Source organism: Opisthocomus hoazin, chromosome 1 (genome assembly GCF_030867145.1).
Source record: "Opisthocomus hoazin isolate bOpiHoa1 chromosome 1, bOpiHoa1.hap1, whole genome shotgun sequence".
Lineage (NCBI taxonomy): Eukaryota > Metazoa > Chordata > Aves > Opisthocomiformes > Opisthocomidae > Opisthocomus > Opisthocomus hoazin.
In genome coordinates, this window is record NC_134414.1 from 75,707,015 (window position 1) to 75,731,765 (window position 24,751).

General features: G+C 40.5%; 1 protein-coding gene across 5 annotated transcripts in view; it reads right to left on the reverse strand.

Moving 5' to 3' along the window:
• LOC104329454 (interleukin-18 receptor 1) overlaps nt 1-24,751 on the reverse strand; it is a 52,138-nt gene that overhangs the window by 19,633 nt on the left and 7,754 nt on the right. For 3 of the 5 annotated variants that reach the window (XM_075426376.1, XM_075426385.1, XM_075426366.1), the window contains 7 exons: nt 20,991-21,168; nt 19,725-19,878; nt 19,019-19,081; nt 16,559-16,715; nt 16,246-16,379; nt 14,701-14,862; nt 12,675-12,833 (listed from right to left, as the gene is read on the reverse strand). In XM_075426376.1, the coding sequence (XP_075282491.1) occupies nt 12,675-12,833; nt 14,701-14,862; nt 16,246-16,379; nt 16,559-16,715; nt 19,019-19,081; nt 19,725-19,878; nt 20,991-21,168 (1,007 nt within the window). Of the gene's footprint in view, nt 1-8,406; nt 9,896-12,674; nt 12,834-14,700; nt 14,863-16,245; nt 16,380-16,558; nt 16,716-19,018; nt 19,082-19,724; nt 19,879-20,990; nt 21,169-24,751 lie in introns of those variants that run through there. The other 2 variants (XM_009934562.2, XM_075426395.1) reach the window with 2 other exon arrangements.

Sequence of the window (24,751 nt, forward strand, 5' to 3'; positions counted from 1 at the left end):
AATCTGATTCTAGGAGTAAGATTAGTAGTAATCACATAGGAAAAGAAAAAATCTTCACCATACCTATAAAGCAAGAAACCCAAAATCTAATGAAGCTATTTACTAAGACACTACTGTTTTGCCTGACCAAGCAATTAAAACCAATTTTGTTTAAAATACACATTCATAGACAATAAAACCAACTCACCTGTCAAGCAGATGGGGTAGGCAGGGCTAAAATCTGAAGCTAAAAGTTATAATCGAAAAACCTTATTATCTGAAAATCTTACCTGCACATCCTACACTACACGATAAGAACTGTGGTTAGTTCTAGCTGTGCACTGTGTTGAGTCTGTTTCCTTTACAGGAATTTCCTCTACCTCACTGTCATCATCCCTTCCTTTCTCAGTTTAGTTTCGTTAGGTACAAAATTTCCGGGTCATTTTCTTGTAAAAAGAACAGGGGAAAAAATTCTCCCCTAGTAAAAGATCAAAACCTTTTGGGTTCTAAAACCTTCTATTTGCATTGTGTGCAAAAATGCATTGGACTTTTGCTTCATGTAAGAGGAAGAAGGGTGAAAGTTTGTTTCTTTTCCGCCCAAATGCTGCTATTAATAGTTCGAAAAAATGTGCAATATCTGAAATCGACGAGAGAACCACACTTCTGCCCAATACTGAGTAACATTCACTACAAGAGCCGAGTTCTCCTTACCCTTAGTCTCCTCAGCTACCTTCCACACCCACTGCAAATGGGCACCACAGGGAGGCTGTGACCCACTGCTACTTTCTATCTATGTCCTCCCAGTCAAGCCGTGTTGGTTACCCAAATGCAGCTTCAGCAGAAAAAGAAAAGAGAAACCCTGATGAGTCTGAGCTACCTGTGCCTTGCCCCTGAGACTTGCTGGGCGGGCAGAGCACTTCAGCATATACAGTCCCACACGGTCCAGCCCCTCTTCCAGGCTTCCACTATGGATACAAAACCTGTAAAAGATGGGCTGCACAGTGACTCAAACTACATAAAAACATCTGAGAGCACCTTGTCATCAATTCAGACCCAGTTCTCCCTATTTCAGTAGAGGATGTGTAAATATGTAGGTCCATCAGTTTGTACCAGACTTCTTTCAAGAACAGTAGGACTTGTCTCTCCTTTTCCTGTATGAAGTTCACTCTCTTTACTGCAGATTGGGTTGGTTACTCTATTTCCACAAGAAGAAGCTAAAAAAAGGTTTTTTGCTGTATAACAGGGGATTTCGATGTTGCCACTGTTTACATACACATTCCTTTATGCAGTGGACCAGTATTAATGCTTGATTCTGTTGTGCTCTGAGCATTTGGAGATACAGGGTTTGTATTCTCAGCTTCCACCTTGTATTTAGCTCTCTGCTCTTTCCAGGACAGAGCCCACTGATGATGAAGCTTGGTGGTTGTCTCCTGAAATATTTTCAGTATTTTGCCCCAGTACAAAATATATTTTTGGTTTATAAGTTATAAAAAGCTCCAATGTATCTCTGTAGATTTCAGTATAAAGAGTTAAGCTTTTTGAAGGTGTCCTTTCTGACTAGAAGAAAAAGCATTTTACTTTCCTCTTTGCTTGAAGGAATTATGGACTGCAGCGCAGTGCAAGTCAAGCTTATGCTGCTTTCAAGCCAGTACTCAGACTATCGGAAAGACAAGATGGTTCTTTCCCAAAGACGTATCTTACAGACACAAAATATACTTCGTTCATTTTAAGTACTAATTGTTGTACTCTCCAAGTAATAGGTTTATTACATTCCAAAAATTAAGTACAGCAGTCCAACTGTCAGAGCAGATCTTAGAAATACAACAGAAGCATCAGTCACACACAGTTTTGAAAGTCATGCTGCCAGAAGACTGAGTGGTGTGCCACACCAGTTACAGCACTGGGTGAAAATCTTGTCAAATAGTACCAAACATTTGGCTGAGCCTCTGCTCCAATTGACCCCGCCCACTTTTGTAAAAGTAATGTAAATGCTAAAAAAGCAGCTTCACATGCCTGCACTTCCCAGGTTCATATTCATCTTTAGCTGCTAGAGCACATTTATAAAGAAGAGGGTAAAGGATGGCTCCAGAAGACCCTCCCTGCTTTCTCTCTCTCCCCTCTCTCCTCCCCCGCACTCACTCACCCTCCCACTCACACATTTAGCAGGTTTTATGCTACAGCTCCAGGAAACTGTGCCTCCCCACTCCTGTGGAAAGTCAAGGTAGGGGCCCATATCTTACCTTGTACATCTCACTTTTGCTCAAGCATTTTGCCAGCCAAGAAGCAGTGGGGGAAATGCACCATCTCCGTGTGTATGTAGTGTACTCTTCTAGTGCTGGGAGGATCAAGTCTCTTCAGTATTCTGGTACTATTTTGGCTTGACACATTTACACATCACCTCCTCTGCCCTGCTATGGTTAACACGGAGTGGGTAAGAAATTTTCCACTCCGATTATCTTCTACACTTAGTCAGTGGTGTTGGTTCTGCTGTTTCAGGAGGTGTCTGAACAATATCTAAACATGAACCTCTGTCCATTTTGTGCTAGGTTATGCAGTCAGTGAAATGGCATACAGTCAAGGGTGGCTTATGGAGCAGTGGGGTAACTCACTTATTACTCCTCTGTGAAATAAGGGAAGATGGTGTTATTTAGCACAAATTTGCTGCACTACAGTGCATTCTGCCTTGTGCATCTGGTGTAATAAGGCTAGTGCCACAGAAGTACTTTGGATGTACTAACAACTGAATAGATCACTTGCTGACAGAGAAAGAGCAAAGCAAATACTCATGACCCAGGCCTTTAAAGGCTTTTGACTCTCATAGTCTTTGGCAGTTAATTAGAAAAAATTGTCTAGCACCTCAAATTCCATGGCAATCCCTTCTTGCCTTACTCGATAGTCTAGCCTGCTTTACTGCAAACCAAGAAACATAAAACTGAAAGGATGAGCATTGTTTTCTTTCAGAAACTTACTGTGCTCTATCATAAAAGTAGGTCAGAATAGTTTCTCCATTATTCCCATAGGAGACCTTACTGTTCTAATGGCTTTAATACCCGTTGTAAATTTATTCATGGCCACGTGTCCTTGTGCAAATACTGTTTCTTAGCTTTAACAGCTCTTCTTCTTTCCAATGCTTTTTCTTTTCCTGTATGCACTTGTTGACAATGCTCCTATTCCTTCCCCTGTTCATTTTACCAGCCTAAACAATTTAAACTCTTCCAGGATCCCTTCATGGGATTCTCCTGGTCATCCTCGTGGCTCTGCCTTGCAGGCCTCAAGCTCTCACTTCACTGGCAGCACTTCATTGGTATTTGCCCTGTATTGTTTGACTTTCCTTCACCATGCTGGCAGCTGGGAACAATCCTGAGGTTCTCACAAGTTTCTGCTTCCAAAGTATGAGTTCCTTCCTTGTAGCTGAATTTTTGCTGATAGTCCCCAAGGGCAGTATCTTCCTTAAGTACTACATAAATAAATATGTTTAATATGCTACATATTAAGCCACTATACACAGATAGAAACATTGCTATGACAGCTGAGCTGAATATTTAGCCTTGAGTCTCCAGCTGAATGCCTAAATTCAGAAATCAGATGTACTCCATAACAAAGTCCCTCAAGAGTTCTCTTTGCTATGGATACTTAGCTTATTCCTAGTATGTATTGAAAGCTCTTCACAGACACAGCCACTTCTGAATTTGCCCAATTGTTTCTAAAAAGTTAGATTCGTACAACATTACAAATAGTTTTGGAGCCTCTTATGGAACAGCATTCCTTCACCATAGTCAAAAAACCTCAAACAGCTACAATTTTCCTGCAATGCATAGTAAACAGTTTTGTAACCACATATTGAACTGAGGTCTCCAGCACATGACTGAAGTTGGCTTAACTATGGTAGTGGTCAAAAGAATTAGAGCAATAAGCTGTGAATCAATTTGATTATCTTTCAGAAATACCTTAAGCTGTCAATGTACTGAACTCTATTATTTTTGTATTTGATAGGTAATAAGCAACAAATACATTACACTGGACTGTGGTATATCTTGCTGATGTACATACTGTATCTCACCAGTAGAGGCCAGATGGAAGATCAAATACTGCAATATAAGAGATGAATCCCTGTGATGAGTTCTTTATATATTTAGCTGACAGCGAAACTAAAAAATGAGACTGTTGTGGTCTATCTGCAGCTGCTTTCAATGAAGTGCAGGAAATTTGAATTGCTAAACCACAGGAAGGTTGTCATGAGTTGATCAAAACTGGAATAGATTCTTGTGGAGCCTTTTTTCCATTTTGTATTTTACGTAACTTGTGGCTATTGCATAAAGCTTGGTAACTACTGTTTCACTCAGGCGTTTTATCTAATTATAGCTACCTAATCAGAAAACTATTTCCCAAAAACGCAATCACATTTTCTTTTTCAACAGTGAATACTTTTCAACTGCATCACAAGCATCTCACTAGGAAAGGCAACATTTCAAAGATTTTATTAAATATATATATAGGATTTAATGATATACAAGTTGCCTCTTCTGTGCAAGCCAGACCATAGTCATCTCTAAAGCCTTTTTTTTTTTTATTTGCTCTGAGAAATTGAGATAGAAAAGGATAACTAGATAACCACAGTTCTAGAGTAATCTTCCAGGCCAGACTATTTTCATACCTGCTAATCTGTATTTTCTTGCCATTTTTTAATAACCCTTCGTGACCAGAGGCACCAATCTACCGATTCCTAGATGTGACACAGAATCCTGACCATCCTACACAAACTAACTGACTGTTTCCTTTAGGTCTGACATGTCCAGCCTACGGTGTGTTTGCTTTGCACACACAGTAGTTGTGTGCCCAAGATTCACCCCTGTTGGAGCTCTGCTTTCTGCACTGACTGCAACAGCTATATTTAAATTCTAGTTTGGTAAATGCGCTACCAACAACTTGCTTCTGTACACATCTTCAATTGCTCTGCAACACAACCGGCAAACCTTAGAGTTTCCTCTGTCCTCCAGCCCTTGTACAAATCTCCTGCCTTCTTTACAATCTGGAGAGTGGTGGAAGAGGTAGGATTTGTCCTTAAGCTTGGATACGGAGTGACACAGCTCCTCAGGGTGGGGCATTTACTCCTGTTTCACGAGTTCTACCTCTCCTCATATCTCTATAAAAAATGCAGATGGTAACAGAGGAGCAGAAGTTCTTACAGCAGGAAGAAACTGTGGATATGGAACTAGACATGGTGTCCATTTGAAGGGACCCCTTCACTCAAAGAGCCTCTCCAGAACTGGTGCAGACACTGAAGGTGGGCACACAGGACAGGGCACATAGGCAACTAATTCACAAACCTGCTACATTTCCAGGCCCTTACACAGTACTAGACTACAGTACTGAGATTATATACAGTAGTCCCAATTCTTCCCAACATTTATGTTCAAAATATCAACAGACAAGTAGACTTTGATAGTCTTTTTCTTCCAGCCTGCATTGTGCATGGCAGAAAGTGGTCAACCAGGAATGCTAAAAATATGCAAGCATGGACTATGCTCTCACAGTCAGTACTATGTTGTAGTACGTGCAAGAAAGACAAGAATCTTCAAGACTGGTGACTTACAACAGCTGTCTCCTCACTGATCCCACTGCATCCTCAAAACCTGTTTGATTTGGCTATGCTTAAATTGTTCTACAGTACAAATGAGACATTTACTGCTTGTGGAGAGCAGGTCTAACCACACTTTTTCTTGCATTTTTTCTTCTTACGAATTGATTTTTGACACTTACTGCTGTCTAACTGCAAAAATGGAAGCCACAGATGTGGAGAGGGGGAAATAAAGTTTTATTAAGTGCAAAAGTGGAACAAAAAATGCAGTATAAATCACTGAAATGACCCATTAACTCCACTCAACTATCATGTGACTTCACTTGTAAATTGACATATACATGATCAGGCAAATCAACACAACTACAGTCACAGAATCACACAATCACAGAATGGCAGGAGTTGGAAGGGACCTCTGGAGACCATCTAGTCCAACTGGAGACCATCTAGTCCAACTCCCCTGCTAAAGCAGGTTCACCTACAGCAGGCTGCACAGGACCTCCTCCAGGAGGGTTTTGAATATGTCCAGAAAAGTAGATTCCATAGCCCCTCTGGGCAACCTGTTCCAGTGCTCTGTCATCCTCAGAGTGAAGAAGTTCTTCCTCATGTTCAGCTTGAACTTCCTATGTTTCAGTTTGTGTCTGTTGCCCCTTGTCCTGTCGCTGGGCACCACTGAAAAGAGTCTGGCCCCATCCTCTTGACACCCACCCTTAAGATATTTATGAGCATTTTTAAGATCATAGAATCACAGAATGTTTTGGGTTGGAAGGGACCTTATAGATCACCTAGTTCCAAGCCACATGCCATGGGCAGGGACACCTTCCACTAGACCAGGCTGCTCAAAGCCCCATCCAACCTGGCCTTGAAGGACACTTCCATGGAGGGGGCATCCAAAACTTCTTTGGGCAACCCATTCCAGTGCCTCACCACCCACATAGCAATGGATGTCCGCCTTCTATCTGATCTAAACATACCCTCTTTCAATTTAAAGGCATTACCCCTTGTCCTATCACTACAGGCCCTTGTAAAAAGTTCCTCTTGGGCTTTCTTGTAGGCCCCCTTCAGGTACTGGAAGGCCGCAATAAAGTCTCCCTGGAGCCTTCTATCCTCCAGGCTAAACAGCCCCAACCCTCTTAGCCTTTCCTCATAGGAGAGGTGTTCCAGCCTTCTGATCATTTTTGTGGTCCTCCTCTGGACCTGCTCCAACAGCTCCATGTCTTTCTGGTGCTGAAGGCTCCAGAGCTGCATGCAGGACTCCATGATGTCCCCTCAGTCTTCCCTTCTTCAGGCTAAACAAGCCCAGCTTCCTCAGCCTTTCCTTGTGGGAGAGATGTTCCAGTCCCCTAATCATCTTTCTAGCCCTCCTCTGGACTCTCTCCTGTAGTTCCTCATCTTTCCTGAACTGGAGAGCACAGAACTGGACACAGGACTCCAGATGGGGCCTCACTAGGGCAGAGTAGAGGGGGAAGAGAACCTGCCTCAACCTGCTGGCCACACTCCTCTTCGTGCATCCCAGCCTATAAAGTCATATTAGCAGCTCCTTTTCTGTAGGGACTGGTAAACAGAATGGAGGCATTTCCAAGCCCTGATTAAAGTCAGTAATTCAGGATACAAGAGCAATAAGAACAACATCCGGTGTTAATATGAGTATGCATATCCCTTGTTTCCCTTGTCTCCCTTTACCACTGCACGAGCAGTCAGGATCAGCTATAGAGATGAAATGACTGTGTCACGATACCATTCTCTGCAAAAAATACTTGCCCTTTTACAGATATTGAGTAGTTCATTGTCCTACATCTGAACGTCTGCTTTCTTGGCATTCAAACAACTTTTGAGTTAATGCCATTTAGTTTTCAACCTTCTTTATATATAGTTAGTCCTCTGTTCTTCTGTAAAACCTCAGTGCAGTCAAATTCAGTATGGTCTCACAATCTTCAGGGTACAGCTTCATGAGATATAGCAGGTATATGCAGTCATATAATCTCTCCAAGCTGAGGTGAGGGGGCATTCATGGCAAATTCAATCTCAATTTATAGTAGCTAAATCTCATAGAGGGTAGACTCAGTCCAGAGCTTTCAATAAACCATGTGCATTATCCATATTCACAGGCATAGTACAACATATTGGAAAATTTATGTTGTTAAGCAATTTACATTGATGACAGCATATGAAAAACTATGTGGCTGAGGAGCAAGTTTAACACTTCAGTGAAGTACCAGGAAAGTTACTAGCTTTTCTGTCAGCTGTTTGGCCAAGAAATGGATGTACCCTGTACGTCCAGTGGCATTTCTGAAGCAGGGGCAATCATTAGTCCTGCAGGGGAATGTTAAAACTGATCTGTGATTATAAATCACAGGAAACACTGGTGGAGAAGAACTGAACCTTGAGAAAGATATGGAAATGTAAAGACACACATATCTACAGAGCAGAAATCCTCTTCAGCAGAAGCTTAAGCCAGAACATGGCTTTTTCCTAAGTACCACATTTCAATAGCTCTTTAGTTGGCTGACAGAAAGAGGGGACCTCTTGGAGCTGATCTGAAGGACACTACAGATGTGTGCCTTATTCCATTTTTCCTTTTCATCTGCGTGTTCACCTGGCAACTGTGTTGTCTCCATTTTGTAAATCCACATTTAGCCTTTACTTTTACCTGAATATCTATCAGAAACGATGCTTGATTACAGGACATTTGACAAACAACAAGGTATTTTATTTTCATGACTCTTGAGACATTGCCATGACACCCAGCACTCCAATTGTGTTCTCAAGTGAACTGAGAAAGTGACGGAGCTCTTCCACTACAGCTTCATGAACTAAGTGTCAGTGTCAAAGAGATGTCTCCTCAGAACTAGCATTAGTTGAATGCGAGACAATGGTAAGAGTGGGATGAGCCTTGATGGTCTCCTAGAAAACTGACAGAAGATCTTCAAAAATGATTCTCCATTGATTTCTCCCCATTGGTACTAGGAGGAAATATGGTTCCATTTTATCCAGGAACTTTTGTCAGATTTATATCTTCTGCCAGGCAGCTAATAATAAGGGAGGATTACCATGGTTTTAAATGGCATTACTAAGTTTGTTTTAAAAAATAATACTAAGTACAAGTGTTTCGAAGGGTCAGGAGTATACGTACATACCAAAAATCTCATTTTCACATAAATCCTCTAAATCCCTCAGCTGAAGGCAGCTCAGGGTACAATGTAGATATCAGTGTCCATGAACAAAATACTGTCATCTCTATTCCATCCCCCTCTCCTTCCTGCCAAAATGAGCATTTACAGTATTCTCAGTGAAACTGAAAGATAGAAACAGTCTTTACCATTCCTCCAAACCACTCCCACTTGGCTTATCTAGACCACGTACAAGTCAGTAGTGAATACTGTTAACCTGACCAAATCTGCCATACTCTTTCTAACCTCCCTCTTCTCTGTTTTCACTTGATTTTTCTGCTTGACATTGCCCAAAGCCTGCATGCCAAGCTCTCTAGGGCAGGCGCTGTTTGGGTGTACTTCCAAGCAGAATCCTTAGGAAATACCAAAATACAAAACCAAGAGCCTCTAAATAATAATACTTTGCAAATACTGAAATATTTATTGAGGGGCCTCAAAAAGTATGCAAGTATGACTAATATTATTCTACATATTGCTGGAAAATGTGAAATCAAAATGTTTTGCAATGTGCTTCGTGCCATGTGGTTAGTCCTAAGCAGAGTGAAATTTCTGCTCCTTGTGCAGATTGCCAAGGAAATTCTCTCTGGGATAGCATTTAGCATTGGGGTTAACACCGTCCTAGCCACTGTAACAATTTCTACATTCTTCTCAGATCTCGGACTTGGCCTCTTATGAACACTATCTTCCCAACGTAAGTGTGCAGTTTGTGTTTTCTATTAGTTAGCAAAATGCGCAGTTTTCTGCAGCATCTTCTGTCTCCAGAACTGTTATATGACTACATTAAAGTTACAGCCCTCAGTCCATGTTTGAGACCCTTCTGGGCCCAGGTCCAGATTATTATAGTGCCCTTTGGTGTTTAGCCTGGTAGGTTTTGCTGGCATCAGGTACCGAAGGTTCTTCCAAAATCTGGAATTCACAGGAAGAGATTTATCCTTTTTCCACCTCACAACCCTCTTTGATGGTAAAAGAGACAGTGATTCTGGCAAGAAGCTGTAGTCACTTATAGGCATATATTCAATTAATATGATCTTAGTTTTCCTTTCAACAAGGGCTTTATGCAGTCCACTCTCAAGTTCATATATGGCATTGTCAGAAATGTAGTTCTGGCTCAGTATAATGATTAATCTTCGGCTTTTGTCAATGAATGAATGGATATCATCAACAACCGCTGCAAATTAAAGATAAATGTTATTAAACTAAATTGAAAGGATAGGCACTGAATCAGCTTTAAAAATTGCACATGTACCAAAAATGTTCCCCTTATAAAGTGACAGCATGTAAACATCCTGTCCATACAAAGAGATTAAGGCAATGGCCTCAAGTTGCGTCAGGGGAGGTTTAGATTAGACATTAAGAAAAATTTCTTTACTGAAAGAGTGGTCAGACATTGGAACAGGCTTCCCAGGGAGCTGGTTGACTCCCCATCCCTGGAGGTGTTTAAAAAACATGTAGATGTGGCACTTCGGGATATGGTTTAGTAGGCATGGTGGTATTGGGTGGATAGTTGGACTCGATGATCTTAGAAGTCTTTTCCAACCTACGATTCTATGATTCTATACAGATTATGAGTCTGTGAAAACAAGCTTGGGTATGGCCAAAGCTTGTTCTCTGGAGGAGACAAAACCTACACACAATCTCCAGCTACCCCAGACAGCTGTCTGTCAGTAGTCACAAAGATAGAAGGTGACAGCAAAATTTATTTTAACTCCAACCAGACACTTCATTGTTCTTTCATAACAGATACCACTGGAGTGATTCCACACAAAGTCACCAACAGCTACCTCTCTCTAAATATTCACTAACTCTCGGGTTACTCCTTCCTTTGTCACTGAATATCCAAATCTATTGGTAATAATCCAAGGCTGTGAAGACTAGCATGTGATGACAGAATGAGTTCCAACTGCATTTTAGATCTAAGGCTTTTGTTGTGACAAGCGATGAATGAAAGCGAACAGTGATGCGCTTCAAATTCCCATGCACCAAACTGAAGCCTCATGCACAACTTCCTGTGCTTGCTTCAGCGCCACGGGACAAGGTCTACAGAGATCAGAGATACAGAAAACATGCTGTTGACTCTCTTGAGTGACAAGAGGCCTCGTAGAGGGATCTAGATAGATTGGAACATTGGGCTATGATTAATAGGATGAAATTTAAGAAGTCAAAATGCTGGATTCTGCATCTAGGATGGAGTAATGCCAGTGACAGGTACAAACTTCGAGAGGAGTGGCTGGAGAGAAGCCCTGCAGAAAGGGATCTGGGGTGCTGGTCAACAGCAGGCTCCACAGGAGCCAGCAGCAAGCCCCGGCAGCCCCGAGGGCAAACCGCACCCTGGGGTGCATCAAACTCAGCACAACCGGCCGGTCAGGAGAGGCGACCGTCCCCCCGCATTCAGCACTGAGGTGGCCTCACCTTGAGCACTGTGTGCAGGTCTGGGCACCATGATTTAAGAAGGATGTGAAGGTCCTTGAATGTGTCCAGCACAGGGCAACCAAGGTGGTGAAAGGGCTGGAAGGCACGGCCTGTGAGGAGCAGCTGAGGACTCCTGGCTTGTCCAGTTTGGAGAGAAGGAGCATGAGGGACAACCTCATCGCTCTCTACGGCTGCCTGAGGAGGGGGCATGGAGTGCGAGGTGCTGAGCTTTTCTTCCTGGTATCCAGTGATAGGACACATAGGAATGGTTTGAAGCTGTGCCAGGGCAGGTTTAGCCTGGACATTCGGAAGCATTTCTTTACTGAGAGGGTGGTCAAACCCTGAACCAGGCTTCCTAGAGAGGTGGTCAATGCCCCAAGCCCGTCAGTGGTTAAGAGGCATTTGGACAATGCCCTTAACAACATGCTTTAGCTTTTGGTCAGCCCTGAATTGGTCAGGCAGTTGGACTGGAGGATTGTTGTAGGTCTCTTTCAACTGAAAGAGTCTATTCTAGTCTATTCTAGTCTATGCCTTGTAGGGAAAGGCAAAGCAAACTGCAGGAGTAACTTAAAGAAGAGAAAACTGAGAGGAGGCTCGCAAGGGTATTACAACACACTCAAAGGCTCTTGTAAATAGAGGGAAATACTCTGTTTTCCATATTCACAATGGATTAGACCAGAGTAAAGGAAATAAGCTAAAACTATTGGAAGGCAATAAGTTAAAACTACTGAAAATATCAGACTGAACACCTTGGAAAGTCTCTTTTTAATACTTAAGGAGAGATAATAACTGGGAAAAAATAGACTGGGAAAGTTGTGGCACCTCTCAGGTTAGAAAAATGTGTCAGGAATGGATACAAGGAGAGAAGACCCTGCCTTGTGAAGGAGCATGACTGACTTTATTGTTCTGTGGTTTTAACAACAAAATCCTATTCCTCAGCTAGATCTTTGGACTAAACGGAATCCTCCAGCATCTTTTTTCCAAGCATCTGCAAATGGCCATCTATCCATAGGCCATTTAAAGAAACAAAATTCTATGTTCTCATTTCTGTTTTGTTATGGCACCCAATACATTCACAAAATGGTGTCAACCACCACAATGAAGATGCAGCAAACATACAAGTTACCAGAGTATAACTAGTACCAGAGACACCACCTGCTCTGTGCAGTAAATGTGAGTTCATTCACAGGTATCTCCCCTCAGCCAAAGCAGAGCAAGAGCACTATTACTGTGAAACATCTGACATCATCTGTGTTCTCACCTTAACTCTCTCCATGCTAGCTTTTTCATCTGTTCATCTTGGTTCTGTGTAATTAAAGATATGTGTGTGTGTGTAGGTGTACATGAATTCACAAATATATCCATAAAATATGCAAAATGTGTGCATGCAAACTTTGCATGCACATAGTCTAGATTAAATAAAAACCATAGCATTTCAATGTGCAACACATTTGACAGAATTCCTTCTAATTACAGATTTTTACTCTTGTCTGAAAATGATGTGCCTCCTTAATGGTAAGAATATTCAATACACTTACCTCCTCCAGGGGATACATCCCTCTCAAATATACATAACTTGTACCCAAACTTTTCTTCTAGTATCATGGGTAATACCTTCAAAGCAAATTCTCTCTCTTCTTCACTAGGAGAAACGCAGTCTTTCAGGTAAGACACAAAAGCATCATATTCTTTTCCATCTGGAAAGAAATCACCAATTTTTGTCTTGTTGACAACCATTAGAAATACAATATCTGATCCATCATTCTCGTTTCCAAAATTATTGTCTCAGTAGCAAAGCTTCTAAAAACTCCTGCTCTTTCCTTTGATACTCCAAACAGTCTTCAAACAAAATTAAAAAATACTGAATCAATTTAAATTTGGTACAAATTATTTTTATTGGTTGCATTTGGCAGCTCTTTAAAAATAACATATCCTTTCTACGTTAAGGTCTCTTGTTTTGTTTTGTTTTAAATCGGATTAATTTAACCAGTTCATGTCATATCTGTGATGATCAGGAAAATAGAGGGACTGATTAAAGACTAGTGAGCAAAAAATGTGTCTGTAACCTGATAAGAATGCCATTTAAGTGATATTGCAGATTTTCACATTTATTTTACTCTTTGTCTAATACTATCAAGTAGTTTTGTAGAATGGGTACAGGCAAAACAGAACAAACCACTTTATTACTTTAATTACAAGAGTACACCATGTCTGGTCATGTTTTGGGCAGTAATTTACAAACACAAAATCCAAGTAAGACCAATTCAGAGGCCAGGTCTACCACACTGAGCGATACCTAATTGAACCTTGCCACAGAACAACTACCTGGATTGATACAGTGGCGCACATAACTTTGCATCTTAAACCGTACTTCTTTGCTTCCCTTTCCGGATAATTTACTACATGTAGTTCCTAAGAGAGAGAGCACAAACTAAAGCCCATGAAACCCTACACATGCAAGAGCTCTAGGTGTAGGAAATCCATTGTCCAGTATCAGATAATCAGTACCTCCAGGGTGGCCAAGTCCAGGTTCTCGGAGATCCTCCCTGTAAGCCAGTGTATGCAGTGATAGCTAACACCACCAGATAGATATATAACACTGGCAGGCATAAACAACATCCACCCATTATTGTGAAATCTCCAACCACTGCAGTTTATGCAAACTATATTTTAGCTGTTTTAGAGACTAAGGAGCACTAAGAAAATCAGGGACATATACACAGGAATGGTTTTTTTACCACAAATTTCAGAAACACAGTCACAAAGTGAAAATACTTAGAATTGGGTAACTGTCAGGCTCAGTCCTTCAGTTGAGGTCACAGCAATACTGCCTAGTAAGATACTGGTAAAGTGCTCTCCTTACGCGCTTTTTAGTGACAAAACTATAAGCACTGCAATGGCCTCTACAGTCAAGGAGGCATTTTAACCTCAAGCAGAAGGGCATCAGCGAGGTGACAACAAACTTCTGTCAATCTGCCTGACTGACAACTCCAGAGTGCTCATCCTCTTTACAGAGAGATACTTGTAAACTTCTCCACCTTCGCCAACAATTCTCCAACTTTTGTGATGAAGGTCACAGAATCACAGAATGGTAGGGGTTGGAAGGGACCTCTGTGGGTCATCTAGTCCAACCCTCCTGCTGAAGCAGGGTCACCTACAGCAGGCTGCACAGGACCTTGTCCAGGCGGGTCTTGAATATCTCCAGAGAAGGAGACTCCACAACCTCCCTGGGCAGCCTGTTCCAGTGCTCCGTCACCCTCAAAGGGAAAAGTTCACGGCAGAACAGAGTGCACTGGAACAGCATCTAACTATGTCCCTTCCACTACCTGCTCCAGAGGCAGTTTCTTCACTGTGTTTATCAGCTTTTATTGCCCCAGGTGTATAAGAAACTCACTTTAGCACCTGACCATCAAGTTATTTTTTACATATTCTTTGCTGTTTCTACTCACAAAACTCCTGGATTTATTTTGTCTCTTCCTCAAAGATCGTTGTTTTATAGAACCTACTAGAAGCTATTTTTTAATTGATACACTTATTTCAGTGTCAGCATTAGCTAAGTCATACCTTCAGCAGTGTCATCTCTTCTGCATATGTTCCTGTAAAATAGAACTAAGTCGACTCTAAACATCACACAGACAAACACCACAGCTATAGCAACACATGGAAATAGTACAGCAAGGACCATTCCAGTTGTAAATACGTGCACAGGAAGATCTCGAGTGTTCCCTGTAAAACAGAAACCCAGGAAATTATAGCCTTAACAGGGAGTATTATATGACAAGATTACTGTATTCAATACTCATGGCATCTTAAAATCACGCCCAAAAATCACAACGTTGATGTTAATCCTTTCTTGCTAATGCTTCAAGCACATATGCATACCATTTGTCCTGAGATGGAGAAGAACTACAGAACATGGATTACTCTAAAAACTGGAGAAACAATCTTGCATGCATTCACACACCCTCCACACACATAAATGAATTGTAGGCAGGATCAAGATTGATACTATAGATCCTCATAGAGGCACAGAATCCCAAACTGGTGGTCACCTGCTTTTAGGATAAGTTTTCTTCCAGTTCTTTATCTTTTTTTGTTATTCTCTACCTTTCACCCCTCTCAGTCCATCCACAACAGTCCTTAATGTCCCCTTCAATCTCTTTGACCACGATCCTTTTTTTTTCTTCTGTCGTTTGTCTCTCTCAGGCTTTTTTTTATTATTATTATGTTATCTTTGCCTTTTTAGTTCCAAATACAGATTTTTTTAACCCTTAAATCTTTCTGAAGTCTTTATGAAGTCACTGTCAAGTCATGTTCATTGTAATCTGTTTTCCGTTTGCTTTATTATATACCTCATCTTTTGACTAGTCTATTTTCACATATTTCCTCCCAGTAAAGCTTGGAAAAGTCTGAGAGAAATCGAAAACAAGAAGGGAATGCCCATTTGCCACTGATCTCCAGGCTGTCTGGACTATAAATATGAAGTATTAGTGCACAGTAGAGGCCAGCTTTTCATAGCTAGAAGGATAGAGTCCCTGACAAGAGAGAAACCGTCGACAAGAACGTTTCAGGAATTATCAGGAGTATAAAAGATTGATCTTCCCAGGAAAATAAAACAAAAAAAAACCCAACCAAAACCTCAGATTTTAATTTTAGAAAGAGTTGCTTAATAAACAAAGTGATCCAAACCGCAGATTCTGGGCTGCACCAAGCTTTGGGTAGTTAACTCCTGTGATCCCACCAACCTGATGAGCAGGAGAGCACAGGGAATGCTCTGTCATGGGATCTAACAAAGTCCCGTGCAGGGATCTGTCAGCCGGAGCATAGCTCAGCCTCCCCAGCTGTGTCCACTGCAGCAGCAGTTGAACTACGAAGCCCTCACACAGCTGCTCCAGCAGACATAGCAGCAACCCCTGCCGCCCTGTCTCAGAGCAGGAGGAATCGCCCAGGGGGGTTGTTAGGTCCAATGCTAGATGGACCAGGGCCTTCATCAGCACACAGACATATCTGGACAGATGTTCTGAAATCAGTACCCTGCCCTCAGGATTGAGAAGGCTGGCACGATTAACAACTATGTATGAGGAGTATGATTCACAGATTATACTGTACCTTTCTTCAGTTTCACTATTTTTATTTGTGTTCTTTCATTAGTTTGCAACATGCAGGTGAAATTATGACGCATGTCCTCATCTGTTACTTTTTTAATCTGTAGCAGCCTTGTGACATAGATCTTGTTTCCCAACCTGCAACAAGGAACGGTGTTAGCAACACTACCGGTACAGAAACCTACAACCAGCTGGGAGGCAGATTTTGAGTAAAAAGAGTTCTAGAAGAACCTCAGACATTTTACTGTATTTGCAGTCCACAAAGTGCAGGACATTATCACATGCAAACAAAAGTGCAGTATTTTCAGGAAACCTACTGTAATTTTTTGAACTCTTCTTCACATATTGAATGTTCATTCTCGGGGATACCTGAGCATTTTTCTGGAAACTTTTGATTAATTAACCAGTAGAGGCTGGCATCTTCTTGCGTATAATAACCCAAGAAACCTGTGCAATTGAGTATCTCTTCTTTACCTAAACAAAGCATAACAGAAGATCTAGTCAGAAGTAGCGTTCACGTTCACAGTACAGTAAAACGTCAGCTTCCCAGGCAAAGGTATCCCATGAGCTGTGCTCCTTTCTGGACTTTGTAGCCCCTGCACAACATTTCATACATGTTCCACCTGCACTGGTGGTGGCTTCAGCAGCCATGCACAGGGCTCTCCTGCACCCTGTTGCAGAGTGACAGTCATCCACTGCTTTCTCTCAGATGAACTCTGGCACAGCCAGAAGAGTTTAAACAAGCCAGAACGTTTCAGGCTTTAGAGAACTAAAGGGAGTTGGATTCAACGATTCTTACGGATCCCTTCCAACTCGAGGTGATGTATGATTCTATGAATGGAACTGTGTGCTGCAGCCAGAGAACAGAGAGGACAACCTATCACCTGTTCCCCAGGGCCAGGTAAAAGTACGCAACTGGTAAGTGGAATTACAACCAATTGCATATCATAGCTGAAGTATATACTATTACTCATAGGAAAAACAAAACCTGCTTGAGCCCCTGCTGAAGTCTCACAGAAGAAATTCTCATCCCAGCTCCACGCCTGGCAATCAGAATAATCCTGAATGTGTGAATAAGTCACTTGGCCAGTCAGCTACTTCGCACCATCGCAGAGCACTAACTGGAATTAACAGGAGCCACCCCTTAGAGTCTGATTAATTACAAGAAAAAGGAGAAGCAAAAAGACAACTGTACTCTTTGGAAAATAAAGGCAGAAGGCTGCAGCTCTGAAGTGTGAGATTTGATGATTTGCAAAGCATTTTATTTTAAACACTGTCATGGGAAGCTCGACCTGAGGTTAGCTGCAACTTTACAACACCCTTTCTGGGCTACGCCAGCATCGTTTCCAGGGAACACACCCAGAAGGCCCTTTATTAAGCCACAAAAGCCACATGTTAGTTCTTGTTCAGACCATCACACACAAATGCTTTCCAGTAAGCAAGGCCTGCCCAGGAATTCTCTAAGGGCACACATTAGAAGCTGCCTTCTCAAGATTTATCAGAGCAGCTTCTTCCAGTGGAACTGCTTAAAAATCTTTTAAGCAAGATCCAGTTGAAAATCTGCCCATCTTCAATTCGGACCTTAGAAATCCAAATCACAGTTGCACGGATTAAAACATAGACCTAAAGTTCTAGTATCATCTACCTTTGCAGCTCTAGCCTTTTCACTCCATACAATAGGTATTTTGGGGGAAATATTACAGAACACCATCTAAGCAATGACAGGTTTGAAATGCCATCCAAAATTCTCTCTCCACCATGCCATCTGTCTCATCGCTCACCAGGTAGTGCAATGGCCTTATCAAATCATCTTATCAAGGCAGATAAGAGATGGAAGACAGATGATTCGTAATCATTTAATGCTGAACCCTGCTACCTTCTAAGGGTTGGGACAAGCACAGTAAAGGGGAGGAATTGTGCAGGAAAGGTGTACTGGGAGGTGGGGAGACATGAGGCATCATAGGATTGGGGTACTGCCATTGCAAAAAGGACCTACCAACTGGTATTTGTAGGAAGGAAGGAAAACGAGCATCTTAGGTCCTGGCTGTGCAAATGAGATAGACATATGAGCAACAGAGGAGGTAAATATGAGTTTTCAGACTTAGAAAGGAAGGATTAGGTAAGCAGATGGGAGGAGCCCTCAGGTGCAGGAAAGGAAAGACAGGTAAATTTCTGATTTTTAAAATTAATTACAGCCTCAGTCACAAAATCCTCACTCCTGTCCAACACTGCATGAAGCCTGCAGACTGCACTGTCTAACCTACTCCCAGCTAGGAGCACAGTCAAGGGTTTGGCTTTTGACAATCAATATAACCAGATCTTTGCAGCAGTGACAGATCCACGCGCTCACATTGCCAGGACTCTCAGCCCTCACACTTCTCATTTCCCTGCAGAAAAACATCCTCAACTGCATCAGGTATTAAGGGAATTACTCATTATTGCTCTTCACTGAACAAACTGGACGTCTTTCACACATCACTCTGTGGGGCTTGCTATCTACAAAAGAAACCCATGGAGAGCTGGTTTATCATCACCACCACTTTCTCTTGCTGGCCTTAGCAGCAACCTCAGCTTCTACCTCTGTAAAAGGGTACATTTAATGTACTTGTATATCAATCATGGAATATCCTAGGCAGATCATAACCAGATGTGAAGATGGGTGCACAGACAATTCTTAAGTTTGATTACACTTAACCAGACCATCAACCACAAAGAAATAAGAACAAAAGCATACATATACAGTAGCTACCACAAACATTCTTGTACTAATTTGATACCTATTTCTGTTTCAATTTCTTCATCACGTCCAACTATCTCCAAAGTTACAGCCTCTGGTGCATCTAAAATACAAAGAAGTGCTGCTATTGAAATAATAGATTATTTACATTCTACCACAGTAAAAATCACACATTTATTTTATTTCTAAAATTAATCACATAGATTCCATTTAATTCAAATAACAATATCTGGACTCTGGTATTACTGAATATTTTAAAACACAGTATATTGTTGAATTATTTTCACATGCGTACATGTACACTGCACAATTTACAACACAAATTTACAAGGCTCTTCCCCAAAACTCTTAGTAAGTTTGTATGACTTACAGCAGCTGATTTTGAAAAAAATAAAACTGCAGGCAAAACATACTAAATAAATTTTCCAAAATTGACCATATGTCATATAAACTTTTTCTGCTGATTTTTAGTTTTGAAATTATTGCAAAATAGTTCAGATTACTGGAAACATTCAAGGTCAAGTTGGACGGGACTCTGAGCAACCTGGTCTAGTGGTAGATGTCCCTGCTCATTGCGGGGCGGTTAGACTAGATGACCTTTAAAGGTCCCTTCCAACCCAAACCATTCTGTGATTCTATGATTTGATCACCCTTGTATATGTTTATCAAATGAGAGCTGTAATTAAAAATCTCCATAGTAAGGAGAACAAAAAAGCACGCTTCAAATTTTCAGCAAGCTTTCTTACCTTCTTCTACTACCAGTTTAATTGTATTTGTGCTGTGGTATATCTTTCCTTCATGACTGATTAGAATTTTACAGGTATATATCCCAGAGTGCTCTACTGTTAAGGTTTTAAAATCCAGCTCCCGCTCTGTTTCATTTTCATAGTTCTTACAGTCCTGCATCAATAAAGACAGAAAATACTACTCTGTAGCAAACACACATTCAAAACCTTAAAGAAATTAAAAATTATTTTTGACACGAAGTGTCAGCGTCACTCTTTCACTATCTCAATGACACTTATCTGACCCAAAAGAGGTGGGTGCCCAATTTTCAGTCATGGTCACTTAAATGCAACATTTGAACGTTTAACCCACTAGAAGTTGAGAGCACTGCAATTCCAGGTAAGTGTCTGAGTATAAAAATATTGTATCGGGAATTTAAATGCACCCATCTATTTTTTTTCAGAATAATGGCTTGGGTCTGTAGGTGTCATCTGCTTGTGACCAAAAGTTGTCTAGACGTATGAGGAGCTTTCAGGTTAAAGCAAAATGCCTCAATAATAGGGCAGGTGCGAATCTCAGAGGGTGACAAGAGTTGAACTCCTATTTGTTTACCCTCCCAGTTCCCCAAAACAAACTCTGGTTTGTGATTTATTTTTTTTTTAATTCATAGCACACGCTATGAAATGTCCTGAGAAAATGCAGCAATATTTGGTTCTGGTCTGAATTACCTTAGATCAAGAAGGGAAATGATCACTGCTGGAAATTGTCCAGGGAATGGACATTTTCTGGATGCATATACTTACTACCAGGATCTTATACAAAAGGCTTGTGTGACCCATCCCTCTTTTATCTATCTCAGCTTAGGGTGTGATAGGAAGGCTTTGAAAATTTTCACCCAATCAAGCGCCAAAGGATATTTAGGCGCAAGGATGGCTCCTTCATCTGTCTCACACAGTATTAGGCATTGAAATACCAGTATACTTAGCTTAGCCATGAGAGGTCAGTGTAGGTTATGGTCCTTTCCTGAGGAAAACATATCCACCTATGGCCCTATCCATCAATGGTATATTAATAATTTCTGATTACAGGTACATTTTTCTAACAAAACTGAGAGCAGAGAAAAACTTTCTTTTGTATATCTGTTGAAAGATATTTTCATTTATAACCTGAGAAATTAAAGCTTTACAAGTTTTGTAGATGCTTCTAAAAATATATAATTAATTATTCCTGCAATCAGATCTTTTGTTTCTATACTCAACAATTTGAGTGACAGTTTCAGTGATTACCTTGTACCATGATATGCTGTCATTTTCATTGACAGACAAATCACTGCATTTCAGTGAATGACCAGTTCCAGTATTTTTAACTTCTGTAGTTAAATGATTTTTGTTGAAGCAGCTGCTTTTATTTCTTTCAAGTACATTCAAGGTCCACTTTTGAATTGTGAAATTTTGTTTTCCATTGCTATGAAAAAAAATTAGCAAAATCAGTTTTAGCAGCTTTTTAAAGGAATGTAGCTTAGTGAGTTACACAACAAAATACAAATAAATTCACTAATACAGCTGTTAGGTAAAAAGTACATCTACAGTGACCTAATTATTTACATTTTATTACTCTTCTACCCCCACGTATGTGTTATTTCCCATAACGAAAGAGGTTATCTAAACTAAATCATCTATCACTAAGCATTTGACAATACAATTATGTCTATGATATGCGACAATACATGCTACATTGACCAGAACAAGCACGCAACAATCTGTGGCATCGTGTATAGTTACAAGTGAGCATGAAAGAGTTTTAGGACCTTGAATCAGACAGTTACTTTGCAGGTTTAATCTCTATGCATTGCTAAGGTTTAAAGCAGTAACTGAAAAACATATTTGTAAAATATGACAAAAATAAGATGAATAACTGCTGTTGTTCACAAAGCAACATTATCCATTGTTTCATGCTTGGCAGATAGTCACCGATATTTTGGAAATACTTCTAAATTACACAAGTCTCATGAATTACAGAATCACATATGGATTCAAGCATTTCTGCAAAACAGGGCATTTTGGAAAGGATTAATCTCTTTGTATTCCAGTTTGCACTGAGCAGAGACCTAGAGCAGCTGGCTGCCTGGAAGAACCCACGCTTCTAAAGCAGAGCCGTCATCTCCCATGCAGTATCTATGAAAGATCAGGTGAATATGCTCCACAAATGCCTCTTTTGAATATCTAGGAGCTGACCACTGTCATTCAGATATCTGCTATGTTCCATCCACATATTCCTCTAAAGAATCAGATTATAGCTGTGAGTTATTTCATTGCTGGATATGTCCAAATACATGACTACCATGGGAAAAGAAGCTGCAGGACTTTTGGCTTAAGTTCGGCAAAGTTAGGGTTTAAGAGAAACTTGTATGCTGCTGTAAGTTAATGCATGAGATTTTGCCATTAGTGCGTAAAGCTCTCATTTCTTACTGATTAAGTACGGCCTGACAAAGCAAAAGCAGCAAGCACAGAGCACTTCCCTCCAGTGTCAGTCTTATCTTTAAAAACATGTTTGAATCTTTCGGTCTCCAAGAAAAGAAAAAGGAATTGTTCCCAGGAGAACTGAAACTAGCCAAGAATCATTTCGATGAGAAGGGCTACGGGGACAAAACAGTAGAAATGGAGAAGCAAGCCTGTCAAGTGCACCAGCTTAAACATCATTCTTGACTAACATGCCTTTTACCGTCACAAGATTCAAAAAACTATTAGAACATCATTTATACAATAAATTTAGACCCAGTTTTGGTTTGTTTTTTATTCCCTTTTTAAGCTCCCCAAACGGATGTACTTATGTATTTTTTTCACCCTCTTTGCATTGTAGCCCTTTTTCAGCCTACACAGGTTCTCCTTGTTCTCCTTACTCACTTAGGATGCTCCTTACTCATAATTGCAATGGACTATCTAAATCAAAACATAGTGGTTTGGTTTCTCAATCAGTTAACGATGGTGTCATAAACAGGAAAAACCTGATCAAAACTTTCCCAGCAGAGATGTGCTCGCATGGGTATGCACGGTGGGTGGAGCCCTTCTCGCCTATTCTCCAACATCACATTTACACAGTTAAATCAGAGCTACTAATCACAGCCAGCAGTGGGACCACAGTCAATAGTCACCCTTCTAAAGTGCAGTTTACGTGACCTATTTTACATGTTTGGTTTAGGAGAAGATAATCTGTGCCCCAGAAAGGCCCCTCTCTCTCCTTGACAGTAAAGGTATCTAAGCTAAGTTTAGGTGTAGACATCAGCATTAGATCCAGTTAATTCCATCAAGTCTGTGAGCTTCTTTAGGCATTCCACTAGTATCTGAATACCACTGCAAAGGTAATTATGGATTTAGCCATAAAATACATATGATTTTACTATCTAGATTCAGGAAGAAAAGGATCAATAAAGCCATGTGTTCTCCTCAGCACTGTCATTGCACAGAGACTTTCTTCTGTGACAATGTTTGGTGAAATCACTTCAGCAAATATCAGGATTTCACCCTAAGTGCATCAAGATATTCTACCTGATGAGCCAAAATCTGGTAAGGAGCAGCTCCCTGGAACGTGACAAAACCACACCTATGCAAACTAAGATGAATACGGCTTACATAATTTCTAGTTGTCTGCCACATATATGGTTTTCAGCAAAAAAAAATGCACTAAGTTGTATTGTTTAAACTACTAGTGTCTGAGCTGTTCCATTTCTATCCTGGTTTTCACTTGCTGAGATTCTCTAGCGATACTTTGTGCGGAATAAAACTATTTCTGGCTTAAAAGCCTTTCAATTCCCCCCACCAAACCCACCAAGAAGGAACAACAAAACCTAGCTTGACTCAGAAGAGGATGAAGGGAAGTGAAAGCCCTTAGAGAATATAAACCAGGTTTACTGGATACATAGGCAACTCTAAGTCATCCCTTAGCTATTTCACTGCAAGAAGCCAGTGTTATATCAATATTTCAATCTACTGCAAGAAAGTGACATCTTGTCCTCCAGAGTACAGTATTAACTCTAAATGTATGTGTTCCCACTGCTTTCAGCTACTCTAAACACACTGAAAAAGTGAGCAGCATTACGATCTTAAAATGTATTGTGTTTACCACAGATCTCTGTACTTTAATTTTTTTTCAGGAACCTGTAAGTTCCCTCAGATTCGAGGTCACCAACAGAGCAACCAGATGACCTGCTTTTTTGTATTCTGGTTTTTAATTTGATAACCACAGGATATAGGCTATGAAAAAACACACAAATTAGAAATCCTGCCAAAGATGTGTGACACAGTTTTTCTGCTTATCACTCTCACTACAAGTGCATGTGAAATCCTTTATTTTCAAGAAATGTGGCTGAAGATGGACACACTCAGGTTTACAGGTGGTGTCTACTAATTCCTGAATTTATATACTAAGTCTACTATACTAACAAACACACGTGAACACCTCAACACACACATATGCACACTTTAGCTATCTATGCTATGTCTCAGCAGGACACCTCTGCTTTAACTGGAAAACTTTTGATTCTTCTTTAAGTAAAAAATAAGTGGATAATACATCATAAACACATCTTTACACCATTTTCACCTCTCACTTCTTGCATATTGTCAGTTGTGACATATCAGGAAAACAATCCCTACATTTGTTTGCAAAATCTGTCACGTGTTGTCTTACTTTTCTCGAAAATCTGCAGTATATTTCATTATCACTTTGTTCACTAAAACTGCCTCTACAGTTACAAGCACTCTAAAAATAATTTCCCCTATAGCTTACAAATACTTATCTCTAAATAGTGGAAAATAAAAAAGATAAATAAAAATATACTTAGAATGTCTGCTTTCAAAACCCAAACTTTAACCTGTTATAAATGCTCTGAAACGAAACTAATTCTATTCTAATTGCAATTCTTATTAAATCTTCAACCAATACAGTACTCCACAAAAGCCCACAATTTTTCCCTATCAAAAGAGACTACTAACAGTCCTCTGTCTCTGCAGAAAACTGTTTCTGCAAATAATCTTCTGTATTCACTGAA